The sequence below is a fragment of the Thunnus thynnus genome, chromosome 17, assembly GCF_963924715.1.
Source record: "Thunnus thynnus chromosome 17, fThuThy2.1, whole genome shotgun sequence".
Lineage (NCBI taxonomy): Eukaryota > Metazoa > Chordata > Actinopteri > Scombriformes > Scombridae > Thunnus > Thunnus thynnus.
In genome coordinates, this window is record NC_089533.1 from 19375535 (window position 1) to 19397755 (window position 22221).

Below are 22221 nucleotides of genomic sequence, written 5' to 3' on the forward strand. Positions count from 1 at the left end.
ACTTGCCACTGAACGTTGAAAAAAGAGGCCACTGCAAGAATGGATATACATCAACTGCATGCAACAAATGTGATGTTTGTTTGTGCTTCACAGATAAAAACAAAAAACTGCTTCCTGCAGGTTCACACATAAGGAGCCAAACAAGGATGGCATTCACAAAATAAGAATAGTCCTCAGACATAAAAAATCATTATGATGTTCAATATGTAAATATGAAGAAATTGTAAAGGACTGATGTAATAAAATTCAGATTTTGCAAAGTCAAAAATAAAGTTCCAATAACAATAACATTTTCTTAGTTTTTTTCATTGTGGGGAAATGCATATAGTCACATTTATTTGCTTTTTATTGTGTTGTATCAAACAGTTTCATGTTAATAAAATTAATTTTTAAGATACATATTTTGATATTATTGAGTCATCGATGCCTAATAATTAATGGACTTTGTTAAAATTAAAATGGTGATATTTGTGAGCACTAAGACTCTCTGTTGCAACTTTGCAACATTTTCACAAAATCCACCAAAAAACAAAAAAATGAAAAGAAGACATTATTTTCTTGATCTTGCTAAAAACTGTTTACAAAGGAGAAAAAAAATATACATCAATAAAATCAATGCTTGGGTTTCATCAGTGTTGTGTTTATAGATTGTTCTACTAACCCCAAGTGGCCAAAAAAATCAATCATAACTGCTTCAAAAACAACTTCAATTTCTCTTACACCAACTCCCACCCATCCCTTCTTGTATTTTCAATTTTTTCCTCAAAGTGTGTATATATATTTATATTTATTTTTGCCTTTACAAGCCGTTTTCACATTATCCATGAAACTTTAGCAAGAACAATGGAGGGTTGTGAGAAAAACAATATGTACAGCAGGTTCACATGCTGGTTCTGTCTTGCTACTGTGTTTAATGAAGTGGAGAATCTGAGAGATGGAGTTGAATTGCTCGGGGGCCTTGAGCTTTAGTTTCAGACCCGTTTCTTCCCTAGAGAGGGGAGAATGCAGGCTGCGTCGACACAGAGCTCAGAAAGTCCAGAGTTAACACCATCGCTGAGTTTATGAAATAAAGCACATATACAGAAACAGTAAGAGCAGGAGATATAGTTAAAAGTGATTCAGCAGACACTTATTACCAAAGAGAAACAGTCGCTGCTGCATTACTGCAAATAAACAAGGTTTTCTCAGCAGAAAATAAGATTTACACAGTTCTATAAGAGAAGATCAAACATGACACACAGGTATGTAATCAGTTAATATATAACATATAGTACGATGTGGCAAAGAACCACTGAGAAAAATCAGCACGTTCAATAGTTCAACCTTCAAAAAATGCACCCCAGCATTGAACAACTTTTGAGATAGCTACAATAAAGTGTGGTCATCTTTCTGAATTACATACATAGGTTATTAGGCCAATGAAATATGGTGGCATGAAACATACTTCTAATTAGCCTAACTAACCAACACACCCCATTACTGGCCATTACCATTCTCAAGCGTGAATGAATTCTCAAGTCAGTAATGAATGACAGCACTAAGAAGGTGCACATTACTACTCATATATCCCTTTCACCTCAGGTAATGGATTCAGTGGTATCATAGCAACAAGTGACAAAGACTCAAGCAATTATATTATATTATTTTCTGTGTGATTTACTTTTGTCTGAATTGAATGCAAATCATGCTGCTTCCCACACAGTTGACATTTGAATCCATGCACTGCTGAGAAAACAAAAGATACTGGACACTTCTTTTGTGTTAGAGGTAACATAAAAAGAAGATATGTTAAAACATTACTCTGTGTTATACTGTGATGAAAACATCACACAGATTTGAAAAACTGTGACATGCTTATTTAGTGTGCAGGGACAGAACATCTCTGCCAGCCTCCTCAGTCCACAACATGTGAGCAGAGTTTCAGGATATCGATCTCTGACAATTTGACGTCATCTCCTCTTTGTGAACACGTGTCATAAGTGTAAATTAAACCAGCGAGGGCTTGAGAAATGTTCACTGAGACAAAAGCTACTCTAAAACGAGAAACAAATCAGCCAGCAATAAATAAGACAATAAATATATCAAATCAGAAGAGTTTTCATGTGTAATAATCAAAATGGATGCTTTTTATTTTCGACAACAGCCGCATATCACTGGCTTATTTTCCTTGTCTGGGCAGTGCACTGAGGGGTGCTCTAAATATATGACCTTATAATAATATGTACCCAAATGACTGCAAGAGCATTTATGCCATTCAAACTAAACTGACTGAATTTGCATGTGAACGCTTTAAACAGGAATGCTTCACTGACTTCTTTACAATCAACAACTGTTAACTAATTAAAACTTCAAACTTTTCGATAACTGGTTTACGTTTCATCAAAATTGCTTTCATGCATCTTTAGACATGGTTGAATAAGTTTTCTATTTGGTTTAAAGTTGATCAAAATTTGAGCGTATATGTAAAAATGTCTGTGACAGTAAAGATGACTACTGAATATTTTCTTTAATATCTATGGCAATATTTCCCTCATTTATATGACAATATTGTTATTTTTGTGAGAAACTCTTTTGCTGTCCCCGTGTCACACTCTGTGTCTCTGCCAAAAGAATTTGAATTGCTAGCATTAAATGTCTCTCTAAATCTTAATAATAATATGGTGGCACTTGGGGTCTATTGCTCCCGTCTGCTCATCAAAGTGCCTTAGATAAATTGTTCATTCTTATATCTGACTATGAGGCATCTGAGGTTTTGTACATGGATGACCTTAACCTTGACTGTTTATCGTCTATCTCTGAGGGGCCAAAAAATCATTGTATTGAATTAAATTTAACTCAGCTCATTTCTTCACCTACCCAGCCAGACACCAGGAATCCAGAAAAGTCAACCCTGATAATCCTAACAAACAAACCATATAGTTTCACAGCCAGTGGTTTGTTTGCCCTAGACAGATCATTGTCCAATTTTCTGCACTAGAGATTCCAGACAAAGAAGATTCCACCACATATTATTATAAAGAGAGACTTAAATATTTTGCTGAACAGGCTTTTCTTTGTGATTTATTTCTCACATATCTTATCAGACTGAATCATTGGTTCACACCTGAAATCTCAGAGATCCTAAGTTTAAGGAATGTACAATTGGCAAAAGCACAAGGCTCAAAGTCCTCTATGGATTGGCAGACCTTTAGACAGTTGAGTAACAAATGTGTCAGGGCAATTAGAAATGCTAGGTCATGTTATTTTGTTGATACTCTGTCTGATTGTAGTAGTAATCCAGCATACTTTTGGAAAACAATTAAGTCACTAAATCATGGTCATGCTAACTCCCAACCCAAGCATCTTTCTTTAGATTCTGTCCTTGCCTCAGAAAAAAAACAAATTTGTGACAATTTTAATAGTCATTTTATTTCTTCCGGCCACTTCTTTGAAAATCCAAATCTATCACAGTTGCCTCAGTCAAGGATGGGTGCAGTTGTAATAGAAATAGCCTTTTTGGTGAAGGATTTACCCTTAGACAGTTCTCTATTAAGAAGGTATCTGATGCCCTGGCCTAAATTGACCCAAAAAAGGCTACTGGAGCAAACCTTTTGAATGCAAGACTTTTACTATTGGCTGCAACTATCATAGCTTATCATTTAACACATACTTTTAATTTAACTCTTGTATCCAGGAATATTCCTAAGTGTGGAAAGCAGTATATGTACTGTCTCTGCATAAAGGCATGTCATGTTTAGCCAAAATCATAGAAAACCTCATCAATAATCAAATGTGTCACTTTCTATCCGAGCATTGCATTTTAAATCCCCATCAGTCTGGCTTCAGACCTGGTCATAGCACTTTTAGAAATATGGGATACCACACTCGTTTACAAGAATGCATTACCTCGGATATCCCGTATATGAACACAGAACTGGGAAAAACTGCGTTCATCTATTATGCTCCTCATAGGTGGAATAAGCTTCAGGACTCCCTTAAATTAGACGTTTTTATCCCTAGAACATTTTAAGATTTTGTTGAACAATGTTTTATAGAATAAATGCTCTTGTTTTTCTTAATTGTGACTGCTTTGGCATGTGTAGTGTACTTATTTTGCAGTATTTTTCTTCGTGGGTTTTTTATTGTATTTTCCAAGTCATTTGTCTTGTGTTTGTGTTGTATGCTTTGTAGCCTATATGATTATTGATTTTACATTTTTTTGTTATATGGTTGGATTTGCAGGGCACCATTGGGAATTATAGCTTTGCTCTCAGTTGGTTTCCCCTGCTAAAATAAAGCTATCTATCTGAAACAAAACAAAAAGTCACCTATATTATGATCTTTGGTACCAGAGATGAACTCAAATCCAAACCTGGTTCCCTGTATAATAACCTGTAATGACGGCACCCCTCTGCATAAAGTTGATAATATTAAATATCTTGATGTATGGCTTGATTCTGAACTCTCATACAAATCACACATTGATCATGTCTTACATAAAGTCAACTTTGGAATCAATGTTTTACATCGATCTTACATCGACACATTCACTGGCATCAACTTATATTTAAATGTGTTCATTTCAATTATCCTCATTTACAACAGTATCTTGTATTTTTTACTTCAAATGAACAAGTTAGCCACTCTGCTCAGCTCTATTTCTCTGTCCCTCATGCTAAGAAAATTATTTGCAAAAAAGCTTTTATATGTTTAAAGCTCCACAGATTGGAATAATTTACCTGTTGATATTAGAGCAATTGGTATGTTAAGCATGCCCTGTCTTCTTACTTTGAGATGCACTGTCACTGTTATCAATGAAGCTGTCACTGTTTATACCTACTGTTTATACCCTATACTGTTAATGTTTATACCTGATTGTATTTGGTGATCCACTTACACTCTACTTTGGCCACCTTGATATATAATATTTTCAGTGTTTTCATTAATTAATGTTTGTGGTTTGTCTTTTTTGTTTGTTGTCTGTCTGCATATTGCCGTATTGATAATTGTATTTCTATTTTTTATTTATTTTGTCACTCCTCTGTTGTTATGTAGAGATTGTGATACAGTATATGTTGGGATCCCCCCAAAAATGAGATGGTACACTTCAAGGGGTTTATTTTAACAAATAAAATTTGAACACATTAGTCTTTCAAGCCGTTTCTAAACAAAGTACTGTAATTTTCGTCTTTGTGGTGAAGGAACATGTCACCCAGTGCAACGGTGTGGCTCACTGACGTGTTTTTAATCGTTTTCGGACAACAATGGAGTATTACGACACAGAGGAATGACATATATAAGAGTTTGGATGCACACACAATACTTGTAGGATTGATTTGGCTCTGCACATGAGATTTGTTGACAATAAGAAAAATATAGAAATTTACCAGCCTTATCCTTTTTTTTTTTTTTTTTTTTTTGAAGCCCTCAATGTCGGTATGAAATTTTTGAGATAACTCTCAAAAATACATTCTGAATGGGAGAATATTCTAAGTCACCTTTTTGCTGGAATTGAGCCTTCCTCACATGTCGCTGCTTGCAGATATATAAGTTAAAATGCTGTTCTTCAGTAAACAAAGAGACATTTGCGGTTAAAGCCACAGCTGAAATAAAGCCTTTACATTAAAAAAACATGATGTTTGTCTCTTTTTTACTGGTTAATGGTTTATGTCACAGTCCACATTAAACAAAGACTTTCCTCAAACACATACTGTAACATCTTAAGAGCAGCAGTCACAACCCATCACAATCCTCTGCTGGAAATGTATTCTGCATTGTATTTTTTTTTTTTTCTCTTACTCCATTTGATTTGCATGAATCTCTGATTGGCTGCTGTAAGTTCAGGGAGAGTGAGATACTGCCCTCTCCTGATTGGCTGGGAGCAGAAGGGGGCAGGGAATTTATGTGAACATAAATACAGAGGGCAGCTCTGTCTGGTACTCTCACATGCATCTGCTATCATCATCTCTGTGTTTCACTTCAACATAAACACTTCCAGCTCCATCACTGCCATCAAATCAGATGTTATAGAAGAGGATCAACAGGTGAAGGAGAGGAGAACAAAGAGGGCAGAAGAGACATCCTTTCAAGCAGTGTTTTTGGGGAGGGAGGGGGAAAGAGTAACAGAACCCCAACATGTCTTTTGAAGTTAAGGAGAAGACAGAGGTGCGTCTGGTGTTCCTGGGAGCAGCTGGAGTGGGGAAGACAGCCCTGATCCAACGCTTTCTTAAAGACACTTTTGAGCCCAAGCACCGCCGCACTGTGGAGGAGCTCCACAGGAAGGAGTATGAGGTTGGGGGTGTCAAAGTCACCATTAACATTATGGACACCAGTGGCAGCTACTCCTTCCCAGCCATGCGTAAGCTCTCCATCCAGAACAGCGACGCCTTTGCCCTGGTGTATGCAGTGAATGACCCTGAATCCCTGGAGGCAGTCAAAAGTCTGCGAGAGGAGATCCTGGAAGTCAAGGAGGACAAGTACACCCCTATTGTGGTCATAGGCAACAAGATCGACCGCCACAATGAGCGTCAGGTGTCCAGCGAGGATGTGCTGTCCACAGTGGAGCTGGACTGGAACAACAGCTTCCTGGAGTCCTCGGCCAAAGATAATGTCAATGTGCTTGAAGCTTTTCGGGAGCTGCTCCAGCAAGCCAACCTGCCCAGTCGGCTCAGTCCAGCACTGTGCCGCAGACGTGAAACCTTCCCCAAGGAGAGCAACAAACGACCTCCTATGAACAAGACCAACAGCTGCCTCATCTCATAATGATGCAGAGCTGCTCAGAGGGCAACAACACAAAAAGAGACTGAAAGAAATTGCCCAAAAGAGACTGAAAGTGCTTTGTTGACGGGGATCTGAGTGGAGAGAAACAGACCCAGAGACAGTTTTACATGTGTTAAGACTGAATCTGACTGCCACTGAAACACTGAGTTAAAAAAAGATGTTTCCTCATTCCTTGAAAGAAATCTAACAAACAGCACTGGAGGCACAGAGATGCTTCAACAAGGAAAAACAAAGATGAAAACAGACACCACCTTAAAGACATGAAAGAATGTGGTTGAACAACTGTGTTAAACAGTGAAAAAATGAAATAGTGCCAGCATACTACTTACTGTGAATGTCCAAAAAAAAAAAAAAAGCTGTAATAAATTGCAACAGTGTAGAAGCAGCATTGTGCATCATGAGCTTGGTTTCAATGTATATGTAATGTGACTTTGGGTTTTGTGTTACTGGTGTTAAAAAGTGCAATATCTGTGAAATGATGGGTATTTTTGCAAAAGTCTCTACATGGTTATGGTTTTTTGCAAAATCAAGTGAACAACTGAAAGAAATTAACCAAGAAACTCTTTATATTTGTGATAGCAACACATCAGACGTTATGTTGTGAATTCTCGTGCAGCCTGTCCTGCAACTCTGAAATGCTGCTTCGCAAAATCTCATTATGCACTCTGCGTTAATGTGTAAATACTTATTACAAACTACATACTGTACGCACACAGCACTCTCTCTCTCTTTGTTTGCTTAATAAAATCTTTTTTTATTGGATAATGGGAAGAAAAGGCCTCTTTTTTTTCAAATATCTGCACTGGTTTTGAGAATTTAAATTGAATTTCTTTTCACCATAACAGTACCAAGAGCAAAGGTGATGTTTGATGTACTTATTCAAAGCTCATTCCAAGATAAATAAACTCTGGATATATTAAGTAGCATTAATGGTTTAGACAGAACAGAGAGAAAGTAAGTGTAAGAGAGAAGTCTTTGAGTGTGTATGTGCGTGTGAGAAAGAGAGAGAGAGAGATGTGAAAATGTGTTACATTATTAGGGAACTGATCACAGCCCAAATAAATACACTGAAAGTTAAATAAAGCTTACACGGGCTGACAGAAGATACAATATTTTAAAGTCTCACATGTGTGAAAAAGGCTCATGTGAAACAGTTTCACTATTCACACAAAACAGTTTGGATCTAAGGACTTTAAAATTGTATTGCTGGTATGATATGTGTCAAAATGAAATACATGATGTGTAATGTGTAATGATTGTAGTACAAGAGATGTCTCCTCTAAATAAAATGTGACTAAGGAGCCATTTATCATTTCAATGGCCCATCAAATTACTGCTGCTGGTCGTACTAGAAACGTACATTTTTTAAAAAAGTTTTTTTGTTTTTTTTTTAAACGGGACAGAAAAACAAGAACTGCTGCATCACTTGACTGACCTGCCTGCAATTTAAAGTGATTGTGTTAATTTTAATTAATGTTACCATGACTCCCTAGAAAGCAGAATTGATACTGAGTGGATTATACTAGCGAAGTAAAGTAACTGATGGACTGATATCACAGACATGCACATAAATAGCATGGTCTCTCCGTTCTGTCTTGTAGTTGTATTGCCCTCTAGTGGTCTTTTTTTTTTTTTTTTTTTTTACAATGCTTACAATGTTCAAGGCCTCAATACATGTGCAGAGTTTGATAAATACTCAGAGGTCAATGAGGAAGCAGGTATTTTCATTTTCACAACATGTCAGGGTATCAAAAAAAACGAGATTATGAGAGAACCAATAAGCTTCTAAGATGTTAGAGGAAGTCAAGTAAAAAAAAATAAAACCTGCTGTGTCTGTTTAGTATAGACTTGTACAATCAAGTGTCATGCTGGAAGGGAGCCTGCAGGTTTTCATTACAACCAAACAGGTGGAGCAAGATTTCAGTCAGAATTACTAACTGCCATGAAAAGATTAGTAAAGATAATTATTTGTATTAGATTTAATCATTTTAATCCATGCTCAAATTGTCGCATCTTCTCACGGAACACATAAGACAATACGAAGTAAAATGTTTGTCATTTGAAGCCTGTGGGATAATTTTGTGATTCATTTGGAGACTTCAGGATTACAAGAAATTTGTGATGTAAGTGAATGCCCATATTTTACAATACACAATTAACATTTAACACTTTTGATTTTATGAAAAAACATACTTTCTACCTGCCATGAAACATGACAGCTGTTTAAATGGATCAGTCAATCTTTTTTTGACATTTTTGATGTCCTCTAACAGCAGTGTATGTACTTTCAACAAAATTTCAGTTAAAAGGCCACACAGACCCAGATAGGGAAAGAAAAAGACATGCTTCCTCTTTCCAACAAACGCTCAGAGACAAGGTGCATTGTTTTCCGAGAATCAGACGAGGAAGTGACCTGTGATTATCAGATCTCTGGTTCCTCTTTGCTTCCTCTTTAAACTCACAGCTGTCTTCAGCTGCACACACAAGCTCGTCTTTTTGGCACATGGATGAAGACAGAGAGGCAGACCCTTTTAAAACTCAGGTGCGAACTAAACTTTTCATTGAGGTTGTACTGTGCACAGGTTTAAGGCTTGCTTAGGCTGTTTTTAGATAAGCATTAGAAAGTTTTAACAGCTGTATATCTTTGATGTCAACTGATTAGATCATTATGAAAATCCTTGTTACTATGCTTGGCTCTGCTCCTAGACTTGGTCAAAGCTCCTCAGTGCTGGATAGATACCTGAGAAGTTTTGAACAAGTACAGGATCTCCGACTGTTACGACATCAAGTGTGTTGCGCAACTAATTAGCATAGCACACACCAACAATCACAGAAAGACTGAGAGTTGCAAGATATAATTTTGCACTGCACACCTTTTAAACAAAATCAACTGCAATACCAAGGCTTGAGGTAGGCCTTCTCATACACCTATATGTACATGTATTTTGATTTTTGTCATGTTTTTCTGAACCTTTACCATGATCATTTCAGGCATTTATTACCAAGTTTTCAGCTAAATTCAACTAATATCCACACAAAGGTGGCTTAAAACCATTATACTAGCAAATGGATAATTTTATTCTGCACTGAAATGGAAAATTTTGACCATGACCTTATTCCATTTTGACAATCAATATTTGAATTTGTATATTTAATCAAATATGTTGTTTTTTTAACTAATGTACTATATGTCGACCATAATCTTTATGCAAGACTTAATGTTAGATATCCCACCTGTTTAGGATACATTTGGTAGACACAGACTCCTATTTGAACCTACTCAAAGGTATTAAAGTGTGATTTTACAGTAATAATGTGAAAAACATTAGATGTATGCCAACTAAGTCTTTTAAGTTCAGCCAACAAGGCACAATAATATAATTCCTTTATTTTCATACACATTGACAAACACTGTAGTGCCAGACAATGAGGTCTGATCACTGTCTAAATTGTCATTCCCCAGCATCTGAAAGATAAGTCATGGGAACAGTGAATACAGAGAGGACATCATGACATACGCTAATGACAGATATGGATCCGAGCTGGCATAGCAAAAGCATTTCATACAGACAACCTGCAACTTGGTGCCAACACAACACCAGCATGAGCATCTATAGCTGTCACATACCCATCAGTTAGCATATCACTGAAGACATCCGGCGTCTATAACTAAACTAAAGAAATGGTAAAAAGCAAAGGCGTACAGTACTGCTGTATGGAAGACATTCTTAACAAACATTTTTCAACCTGTGAAACAGGAACACACCATCAAGAACACAAAGACAAATAATTGTGCATTGGCTTATAGTAAAGTATATTTCCCTGAGCAAAAGACTCAATGAGCATAGAAATACACTAATATCCCCTTGAGCATCACTCTGAAATCTACTCTGACAGCTCAAAAAGGTGCGCTTATTCAATGTTTTATAGGGAGAGACCATAGCAATTCACAGAACATCAAGACCATGCTGGTGTTCTTGCCAATTTACTATAAACTGCACATATTCTATGTTACTGCTGGCTATTTTTATTTTTTGTGTGCACGTCTTGTACTCTTGGCAGCAAATGGTTTCCATTCACTTTAGTACAGTATTAAAATGTTAATAGTCTACAGCCATGCTAACAGCTCTATAAGGCTGTACTTAAGCACAGCGGTGCTTTGAGCTAAATGCTAATATCAGCAGCATACCAACATGCATGTTGATGTTTCATCACCAGCATGTACCATCTTAGTTTAGCATGTTAGCATGCTAACATTTGTTACAGTAATTAGCACCAAACTCAAACTACAGCTGAGGCTAATTGAAATGTATTCAATAATCGAATGTCATTAATTTTCCAGGTATTTGGTCATGAACTTAAGTACTGGATAATGAACTTTTAGAACTCGTCCTGTGGGGACCATGAATGTATGTACAAAATTTCAATGCAATCCATCAAATAATTCATTATATACAGACAGGGAGATCATCCCTAGAGCCACACTGCTAGTGTGGCTAAAAAACAATTTAAGTGATTGTTGCAAAGAAATGCTCCTGAAAGCATGGATCAATTCATAGTCTACATTCATGTGCTGGTAGAAAACTGACGTTTCAAGACTTCAAAGTTGTTTGTTGAAATTCATGGATTCATGAGCCATGCTGCTTGGAAAACAAGGACACCTTTCAAAGGAGAATGAGAACTTGACTGCTGCTTGCATTTATAATGTTAGGACAATAGTTTAGGTAGTTCCAAGTATAATAACTGTTTCAAAATGGACAATATACAGTAGGTAACACGTTATAATAACCTTTATTGGTATAGCCCTCCAGACTAGCAGACCAGCAGACTTTCAGTCACATCACCACACAACAATATTGTAACCGAGACAAAAAACCGAAAACTTCCTGCTGGTTGATTATGATCTACTTTGAAAAACAGTTAGCAGTAATGCTGAATATTTGTCATGTGTAGTAAATTGGCTAAAATGTCTGGAAACCCTGATGGTCCTCCTTTTAGCTGTATAATGTATGTTATTCATGTGAAGTGTGACAAAAGTTACTATCAGCCAGATAAAATAAGCACAGCATTGGACTAGTTAGTTGCTAGAGAGATATAAAATATTAAAGGGTCAGTTCATCCAAAAACAACAATGCACTGTTAGGCTTCTGCAAAACAATGGAGATGAATTGAAATTTATTTGTGGTGTTCAAACCATTTAAACATTTAGTTTGAAAAACTGAACAGTAGAGTGCCTTCCCATGAACTATATCCCAGTTACTCGGGGCACCCACAGACCTTGAAGTGAGAAGTTTTCAATAAGAACTACTCTACCAAAGCTAAAATATGATGGAAACCACTTTTCAGTTATTCCAAATCAAGTATTTTGATACTTTGAGATACAGCACTACTAAAAAATACGTTTTGTTATAATTTAATTGAACTGATCCTCTAATATATAAAAGGTAAATAACAACCTATTTATTTTTGCAGTTGTTGAGAAACCTTTCACACTGCATAGGACATCCTACCAAACGTCCAAACATTCCCACAAATGGTGCAAAAAAAGTGCATAAAAATATAGTTTGGGCACCAATAAGCAGGAGTTCGTCCTGCCTTGTTTATGTGGTTGGAAACAACGCGCCCCATTAAATGCAAGATAGTCACAGTGCTAAGCAGCCCTGATCATGAGGGCCAGCAAGAGTGTCGGGAAAAATTGCAAGTAAAGTTGTTACTGGAGACATTTTCCTCTTCTTTTTTGAAATTGAAGCTCAGTTATCACATGAGGTACCGTAGTATATGACAAAATAGCATCTTTTGCTCAAGTTGGAAAATCAGTGAGAGCAGCAAAACGAAGAAGAACTGAGGCATCGAAATATTACGTAATGCATCAAAGCTCAGTCACTTGTTTGCTGTTTTATAATCCTTTCTCAACAAGAACAAGATGCATTTCTAATCTTAAAATAAATAGTTTTGCAGCTTTTAGTAAGGAGTTAAATAACTTTGGGTAATTGTTAGAATTTCGGTTTCTTTAAATTAATTAAGATACACATAATCCTGACATGCACAACACACGGAACATGACATTAGCATGTTTTGACAACAATGGGCAAAGAGGAGCAGAAGTGCACCTGCCCTCAGTCACTATCAGACTCGACTCAGCCTCACTCATTTACACTTCACTCCTCTAGTCGTCCACAGTGATGTTGCGGAACAAATAGGCCATGGACTCCCCATTGTGGATACGGCGGATGGCTTCAGCCAGTATCATGCTGACATCCACAGTCTTGATTTTTGGACACTGTAGCTTCTGCACTTCATGGGGGACAGTGTTGGTCACCACCACCTGAAGAGTCAGGGGAAGATCTGTTCAGTGATTCTGTAGCTGGAGCCAGCAGCGGGTTAGCTTAGCATAAAGACTAGAAACGGGGAAACAGCTAGCCTGGCTCTGCCCAAAGGTAACAAAATCCACCTACTAGCACCTCTGAGGCTCACGTGTCAGTTGATGGTAAAATGAAAAAAACATGATTATGACTTGACTTGACTTTTTTTTTTAAAGCTACCAATATCAATATTTGGGGGTTAAGAAATTCTGCTAATGATACATCTAAACAAACATTTTTTTACAAGGATGCTTAAAGTGTTTTTTTAATGAATTGTCATCACATACTGTGTGTACTGAGCAGAACATTTTACAGTTGAAAAATAAACTCTCTGGTTGATGAAGACACTGAGTATATCTTTGGTATTTCTGTGCTGTTACTTCTTGCTACTTCATTTGCCAACATATATGCTGTAACTATATATCTGAGATAAGCCTAACAAAGTTCATATATTGTCTGGACCTATTTATCAGTCAGTCTAGGCAGGCAATGTGTTGTTTAATCCACACTGAGTAAGTTCTGACATGCACTATTCACCTAAAAACCTTCAAAGTCACCCAGGAGAGCTAAATCAGGCTAACCAAGTTCTGCCCAGCACATGACACTAAGATTTAAGTAATATGTTGATAAATATTTTTGAAAATATTATATGCAAGTTTCACCCAAGTTCACTTTGGTGACAATATTCTGTAACATCGATAAATTCATCTAGATTCTGATGCTTCAGCTCTGTCTGACATAAATCAGACAGCATGACATTAACAATATCGTAAACATAAATCACACAAACTAAATTGTACTACACTACATTTTATAAAATAAACATTACATTTCAAATTGACAATACGTTAAGTCTTGTTTTCTGAACACTGGGTACTTTGGAGGAACTGAAAACAGAACCTAACAGTTTACAGAAATGCAACTGGTGGATATTGTATTGATCCTTTCTTTGTTCTAGTTCAGTTAATTTATTGTCACAACAATTCAACAGAAAAACCCTCCACGAGGAGGAAGTATCTATTCTACATTGTGTTTAAAAATAATAGACAAGAGCTAATGAACTGCCACATTTTTGCTGGTTTAAGTTCTCCAGTTTGGCTTTTTTCTTCCCTTTTTTCTACCCTTTAGCTTCCTTGTTAATGTTTAGAGCAGAAAGAAAAAGGTCCACTGATAGGTATGACGCAGGGGATTTTCATTGTGATTTTACTGATTAGCATAGCTTTAATCCTACAAAAAGGACACACATCAGTGATAACAACTAGTTTAGGTTGTTTAAGTCCTCACCTCATCAATGGCAGACTCCTCTATGAGGCGTGGGGCATCAGCAGACAGCAAGCCGTGTGTGGCCATGATGTAAATTTTATAAGCTCCTCTCTCTTTCAGGATCTCAGCAGCTGCAACAAAGTCTCCTACATCATCTACAATGTCATCCTGGAAATAACACAGAGAACCTGTGGTTAAAACAGAACAATTACACCACCGCTCTGTCTCTTTGCTCATTTCTTGATCGTGTCTGGTCAGTTGACCACCCTTACAACATCATTTAGTAGTTTAATGGAAGGAACATATGACAAGACATAAGACAATGTAAAATTCACATGTAACAGTAATAAAGTGTTACTTATATTTTTACAAATTACATCATCTTGCTTTAATGAGGGAAAATTATTCTCACAAAAGCATGCATAGTTAAGGTCACACACTTTTCAGAGCCACACTGTATGTCTTCTGAGGCATTTACACTGGTAGCAGATGATTGAATTTACCACTCATAATGAAAACCACTTGAAATAATTTAAAACACTGTAAATGAGCATGAGGAAAAGAGTAGTGATTAAAATACAGCAGATCAGCTGAAAATGACAGCTCAACAATGTAAGAAATAGAGTGTGTGTAAGTACTTCAACAGTGTCTTTGCAACATCTTACCACAATGATGGCAATTCTTCCTCCCACGTCTCCGACTACAGTAATAGGAGGTTTCTCCTTGGCCATCATCACTGAAAGGGAAAGCAGAGCCAGTTACTTGTAAGAGTCCTTCCAAGGTATTATGAGTACTGCATTTCACCTAATCAGAAATAAATCTCAGTAGATTGGGTAAAATGGGTTGAGAAAATGTTTTGCGTTTCGGGTAAATTTGCATCCCAAATCACTGGGTCATAATTGGACAATAGAAATGATTTGTAGAAATGCTGTTAGAATAATATGATGTGTGTAAATTTGGTGGCACAATTGCTTAGAACTTTTCCCCCCATTCTACCCCACCTACCCCTGTGAGGTTAAACTGCAATGCCAAACTTAGTACAGCACATGCCATGCACAATCAAATGACAGGGTTTTCTTCCCAGGATACCCAATCAGAAGGCAATGTATAACTGTCTGGACACACACAACCTCAGCCTCAGGCTGTGGCAGGCACAATGGCAGCAGTCTGCATATACACCAATATGCACCAGACAATCTTATTTCACACAGGGACAACAATGTCTGACAAGCACTGATGAGGGTTTCTTCATACACACTTGCCAATGTTCTGGGTCTGTCCTCAGTCGAACATTACTGCTGCCAGCGACTATTTTTACATGCACACAATAATCATGTTACATCTCATGTGCCAATCACAGGAGATGCAACAGCTGTATTATCTATCGTCACACTATGGGGTCTATACATCTATTCATTTAATATGGTGAGCAGTGGCAGTTAATTTGCATCTCACAAATGTAGTCATCCTGGTCTCATGTAAATTTGGTTGCTAAAATACCAACTTTTCAACCAGTTGTCCAATGTTGTGACATGAGAGGTGTATAATCTGAAACAACAAAGAGTAAATAGTTACATTTTAACGCACTGAAGACAACAGGACAAAACAAATTAAACCATCCTGTTAAATGAAGCAATAAAATTAGACTTGGGTTTGAATCAAAGTAGCATTAAATGGCTAACCACTAAAAAGACATTTTTGTTTTATATAACTCTGTTGTTTTTTTTTTTTTAAACAGCTGCTTTTTTAGTATTGCTGTGCATGTAAATGTAGTCATTCAAAGTGTACAAGGAAACAATCAACTGATAAACAATCAGCCAGCCAAGCCGATTGTGAAGGAAAAGATATAAAGAAGCAGAGAAAGGAGGAGCATGCCTTGCAGGACACTTTGCTGAATACCGTGAGTCCCACGGTATCAGGAAACCTGGCAGTGTCACATTTAGACTTTTATTCATGAAACTATTAACAAAATCAGTAAAAGTCATGTTGTTAGCAGTATGCACACTTCTCAATAAATACATTGTCTTTAAAACTTGCTGAGATACTGCAACAAGCTACCTGAGACATGTTTGGTCAGATATCTTGAAATTGATTCTTGAAATGTCTTATAAGTGTAATACTTCACTAAATATTACTGCAAATAAAATAAGTTCTGTTTTTAAGCACAGCACTGCCGCTAAAACTTTGATTTAATGCTTAAACATACCAACCAATTCATTCTTCACGTTTCCTCTTCCCATCATTTGATGTTAAGTTTCAAAAGCATGCTTTACTGTTCTCACCACATGCAGTTATGGTGACCAAAATGTTAATCAGGTTTTTAAGAGCAGGTTTAATATGGGTGCAACATGTGTTGATTGGCAAGATGAGTCCAGAAATTTTAGCGAAAAATCAAAAGGAAAAAAATGTTTGGCATGGTTCTGGTTTGATTTATGGATTTCAAAAGAAAATCAGAAACACAACAAAACAAAGAGGGTTTTGGCCATCTTGTAGAAGAAGCTGTCTGGACTCTTTGAATGGTGCAGTAAAAGTGAGAGCTGCTTACTTCAAGTCAAACATGCTAAACAATTAGCATATAGTATCGAGCACACTAGCTCAGAAAAGATGTGCTTTCTGTTACTGGTTTTTGATAAGATAAATTGTCTCTCCACCAACTAAATCCAGACTCTCATTTCACAAGATGCAACACAAACCCTTTTTCTACACATGCAATTGAATTGAGGAACCATTTGAAGAAGAATCATTTCATAGTCAGATGTAGGTTTAGGTTTACGCTCGTACTTGGAAGCTCTATGCCGGGGAACGGAGCTTGTTGTTTGCCTGCTATTACCAACAAATAAACACCACGTTAACACAAATGCACAAATATTTGACATGACAAACACATGATGCCAAGACTTGGAAAATCCTCTCGCTAAGCTGACCAATGACACATGTATAAATAGGTCTCATTGTGTTAAAATGTATAACACAGTCTTATGTTTGAAGCCATTTCTGAGTTATTGTACCAAAAGGAGGATTTTTAAAGTCAAGGGTAAGAATAGAAACACAAGTAAGAATAGAAATATTTTTATCAAATAATATGGATAAAGTGAATACTGGGTGCGGAGTCATTTGCCAATGACACAATCATTTGACATTTTTTCAGACTCAACTGGTAAAAATGGCCTTACCAGGAATTAACACTGCAAATATGTTGGAAAAACTGTGGGCCAGAGTCACATTAGCATTTCTCACGTAAGATAAACATTTTAAAACCAAAGTATTTGCCAAGCAACAGGCAGGGACTATGATTCTATTATTTAGTATTTCATTCTTTTGAAGTTAGGAGCTTGCCGAGGATGCAGCATGAATAGTAGTAGTGTATCTGTGGAATTAAAACATGCAGTAACACAAAACCAATTTCTTGAAGTATGGTTGATGGTATGAGTGAGAAACAGCAGAATCGTCAGCTCGGAACAGGTTAGCACAAATAAAAGCTATATTAGGTTGTAGGCAGGATTTGTATTATGAATGCAACTAAGTGTTAAATTATTAAACTTTGAAGCTGTTAAACTAGCGGAAATGATCATAAAAGAAGATTTCTTGCTGAGTTTGATCATGGTATGACAAATAAAAGGGAACATAACTGAAATAATAAAGCATTATTGTGTTGATAGAACCTACAAATCTGTACTGAAAACCTGAAAAAAACACCTAAAACGATGTGCAAAGATGGGGGGTCTTACAGGGTAGCTCCAGTCCTGTGTGTCCTGTGGTGTTGCGTACACACGGTGGGGAGTGTCTTCCATCAGCCATGTCAGACTCTGAACACTGAGCCTCGCCATGAATCACAGCCAGACCCAAACGCAGGCGCTCTGCATAGGACTGAGCTCTAGAAAAAAGAAGGAAAAAAGGCAGAGTGCAGTGATGAAATGCAAATTCTTCCTCTCATCAATTACATATTTTACAGCCCACCAGAACCCTTTTCTGTACATATATTTAGTCACATACACTGCATCTATATAAGACCACATTTTGTATGATTAGTTGTATGATTGATTAGTTCTGGTATAGAGACGAAATCATTAGTTACCTCTTGGCTGCTGCTGGGGACTTTGCCACAATGATGGCATTTCTGTAATCAGGAATCTGATGGGATGAAGAAAAAAAGAAGCCAATGATTATAGCAGACTGACTGACTGTGTAGTTGCTAACACCTGTACTGTACTTAAACACACATAGCAGACATCGAAATGGGTTTATCACCTCTTCTTGGATGTACTGAATCAAGAAAGGGGAGGCACGCAAGTTGTCCACCGGAAAGCTAAAGAAGCCCTGGATCTCTTTCTGATGTAAGTCCATGGTGATGATGTGTGTTAGCCCTAAAGAGTAAATGACAGATGAGTGGCATGGTCTTTCATAAACAATCAACACAGGTATCTCACTAATGAGATGTCTGTGTGGATGTTAAATTAAATCCATACACACACACACACACAACACCATTGTGTCATCTTTACCTGCTTTAGCCAACATTGAAGCTAACAACTTGCACACTATTGAGCCCCTCTTTCTCATCTTGCACTGCTTGCTGTAGGGGAAGTAAGGAATAACTCCAATGATGTTCTTTGCACAAGAGGTCTTGAGGGCGTAGGCCATAACCAGCAGCTCCATGATGGCTGTGTTGACATCTCTGGTTGAGCCAAAACAAAATAAAAGGAACAGTTCATCATGTGAAGGTTAGTTTTTGATAATCTATGAACTGTATCAGTGCAAATGGCATGTCTCTCTCCACTAACCTTGGTATGGTCTGGATGATGAAGATAGTTTGTCCACGAACAGATTCTTTTACATCCACTCTCGTCTCTACACAGAGAAAAACACAATCGGTTAATTTAGCAAAGCTGCAATATAATTATCGTCAATAACTCCTCATACACGCTTTCAACTTTTAGGTTCTATCAAAAAAATGTTTTAATTTTCACTTAAGTCCTTCCTCAAACCCAATTAGAGCTTCATATTGTATATTCCCTCACTGAAGTGATCAAATAGCACATTTAAACTAAAATAGCCGCATTTTGCATGATCAGATTTGGGTGTGTAAAATGAGGAGTATGCACATCTATGCTTCAAGGCCTGAAAACTCCCTTAATAAATGAATGAGGGGCAGTTTCTTGACGTATCACATTCATCTCCTCAAATCTCATTCATAGTTGTCCATAGCCAACTTCCAAACAAATCGGTGTGTTTATGTAAGCTAAGCAGCCTAAACATCAGTTAACTCAACTTTTTTTCGTCAAGGCTAGCCAAGATAAACGTCTGTCATGTTCATTTAGGATAAAAGGAGGAGAGAGGAGGAAAAGGGATAATAGCCAGTCCCCGTTAACTGGCAACATTAGTACGTTTTTCCTGGTGGGCCGTAATGTTCTCCTCACCTCTGTTAGACTCTTGAAAGACGACAGACTTTCCCAGTTCGACTCCCAGGCGCCTGTGAAACAAGAGCACAACATCGCAGCCACAATGTGACCAGATTTGAGATGTAATGACTCCTACACAAACAAACCTACAACAGGCATTTAGCATATCACTCATTCATTCGTGACCAGACTGATTCACACTGTCCATGAAAAAAATAGCTGCAAGCTCAGTACTCAATGTCAGTGGTGACAGCAGTCAAATAAAACATGAATATGTCTTCTGTTTTCCAATAAGTAACGTTACTCATCTGTGCCACAGCGGTAAATGCAAAATTAAAAAGTTGCTGGTCATATTGTTGTCCAACAGGCTTTAACAACTACAGTTAGATACGTTACTAGAAAAAGCAGAGGCCACTATGTACATACAATTTGAGAATGACACAGTATTTGTTTGTTAAACATTAAACTAACGTTAGCCGTCTGAGAGTGTAGTAATTAGTGAAGAATTACAATGTTATGCTTACTCTGTTATCTTCTTGGCCAATTCTGTGCACGCTACGGAGGAGTTTGCGGAAAAGACACGATAACCACTTTTAGCGACATTCATTCTGGTGTTCCTGGTGGTTTTATTTCGTAGACACTGTCAGCAACTGCACCTTCTTTTTGGTCAACTGACCGCCGCGTTTGTTGCCGATTTTCTTATAATGACGTTGTCGTTAGCTGACTTGCTAGCTAACTGTACACTAGCCTACTAGGTGGGCTAATTACACGAAATGGGCTTCACAGTATGCGACACAAACGTTGCTACAGCATAGCTATGAAGCACATATTCATTATTCTTTCTTTATTCCACTAAACTTTCATATGGTTCGCGGACAAACCACCGATACCTGTCAGTCAGGGAGCACTAGCCTCACTACTGCTAACACTTAGACCTACGGAATCCCGTTTGTGTCAATATTATCAGCTGCGCTTTACGCAATACACGTATGTTTTGATTGAGAGTCCGTCAGTAGTTTAAACAAATAACTGGCTATTAGTTATCTCTGTGAAGTAAGGGCTAGTCAGTTTTTTTACGTTTTGTAAACGTACTCTTAATATCGTACATAGTTTGTAAATCCTGTCTTGATAACAAATAACTTGCTTGATATACTTTTTAATCTAAATTGCAGTTGTGCCAGTGTGAATGAATAGTCCCAGAGTGTAATTATCTCTATAAAGACTGAACGTTTGGAAGCACAGTTTTTCAAATGGCATGAATTGGCTAAGGGGAATGACCTTTTATGTGGAATTATTTATTTATTAATTATTTATTAACTTTTGGCCTGCTGTCATCTGAATAAACAGGATGATTAATAGATAACAAATTAACAGGATTACTGGCATATAATTGTCAGTTATTTAATGAGATAAAATTAAGCAGCTAACTGATGTGCTAGGTAATTATACCAAAGCCCTGTTGTATACTTGATTTTGTCTTTAGTTTTTGACAAAGGGGCCCTTTCTTTTCTAATAGATAATTCATAATTAACTTTTTCTGTAAATAATTTACATAAATTCATCTCAAAAGTGCATTTAAGACAGCACCTGAAGTATTACTCCAACTCTCCACTAGATGTCATTGCTCATTAGCCTTGTATCTACAGAGTTGTGCACATAACATAATCTTTCTTTTCCTGGTGACAGTGGGTTAAAGGTGTACCATTATTTATATGAACTAGACTCTGAATTTGCTAGTGTGAGTGTGGGCAGCATAGATAATCATCAAGCACTTACAAAATATATCTTGGTTCCTCTGTAGAAACATAAACCAGGAAGAGCAGAGCATGGTGATCTGCAATCATTGACCAAGTCTTCTTGATCGATCTGGACACACCTTCCCATCCACTTGAATGAAAAAGTGTGTCCAAACTTTTGACTGGTACTGTACACACTATGATTAGCTGGTATAATAACTGGATATAATTTTTGCTTTGCTGTTGTTGAGGAAGGTGATAACGCTGATTGCAAAAGATTATTTTGCTCAGATATTTGAGACACAGCAATCCCAGAAAACATGAGATGCGGCTACCTCAAGCACAGTTTTTTCACCCACTCGATCGTTGATGGAATACTTTAAAGGAGTCTGTCAATGTTTAACATGAGTCTGTACACTGTTGGCACCTGCTGTACATTTACCTCCCCAGTAACCGCAGTAAATTTCACCTCGGTCTTAGCTTTTTTTTTTTTTACAATATCTGATATCTTTTCACTACTCTTATGTTTCCTATGTTTGCTCTCCTTTGACAGGTAACTCACAGATTCTATGGCTAATTGGCCCTAGTTGCCCAGCCTACAATGAACCTTGAACAAGAACGTTCACAAGTTTTCAGCTGTGACAACACAAACGAGATATGACTTTCCTCTGATAACCCCTGTAACAACGAAGGTAGAAAATA

General features: G+C 37.2%; 2 protein-coding genes across 3 annotated transcripts; one reads left to right on the top strand and one right to left on the bottom strand.

Annotated features, from left to right (window-relative positions):
* The first annotated feature begins 448 nt into the window (after positions 1-448).
* Positions 449-8088, top strand: rasd4 (rasd family member 4). Its single transcript, XM_067615522.1, has one exon. The coding sequence runs from the start codon at positions 6115-6117 to the stop codon at positions 6739-6741; it is 627 nt and encodes a 208-aa protein (XP_067471623.1). The 5' UTR covers positions 449-6114; the 3' UTR covers positions 6742-8088.
* A 2042-nt stretch (positions 8089-10130) lies between these two features.
* LOC137200841 (phosphoribosyl pyrophosphate synthase-associated protein 1) lies at positions 10131-20735 on the bottom strand. Of its 2 annotated transcripts, XM_067615520.1 has the most exons (11): positions 20308-20735; positions 19802-19854; positions 19166-19232; positions 18887-19059; positions 18633-18748; positions 18460-18515; positions 18113-18258; positions 17166-17207; positions 15050-15120; positions 14406-14552; positions 10131-13084 (listed from the first exon to the last, which is right to left on the bottom strand). In XM_067615520.1, exons 1-11 carry the CDS (start codon positions 20388-20390, stop codon positions 12926-12928), a joined length of 1113 nt encoding a protein of 370 aa, XP_067471621.1. In that variant the 5' UTR covers positions 20391-20735; the 3' UTR covers positions 10131-12925. The 2 variants fall into 2 exon arrangements, with proteins under 2 accessions (XP_067471621.1, XP_067471622.1); XM_067615521.1 differs by lacking the exon at positions 17166-17207 and having other exon boundaries at positions 20308-20734.
* Positions 20736-22221: the final 1486 nt, after the last annotated feature.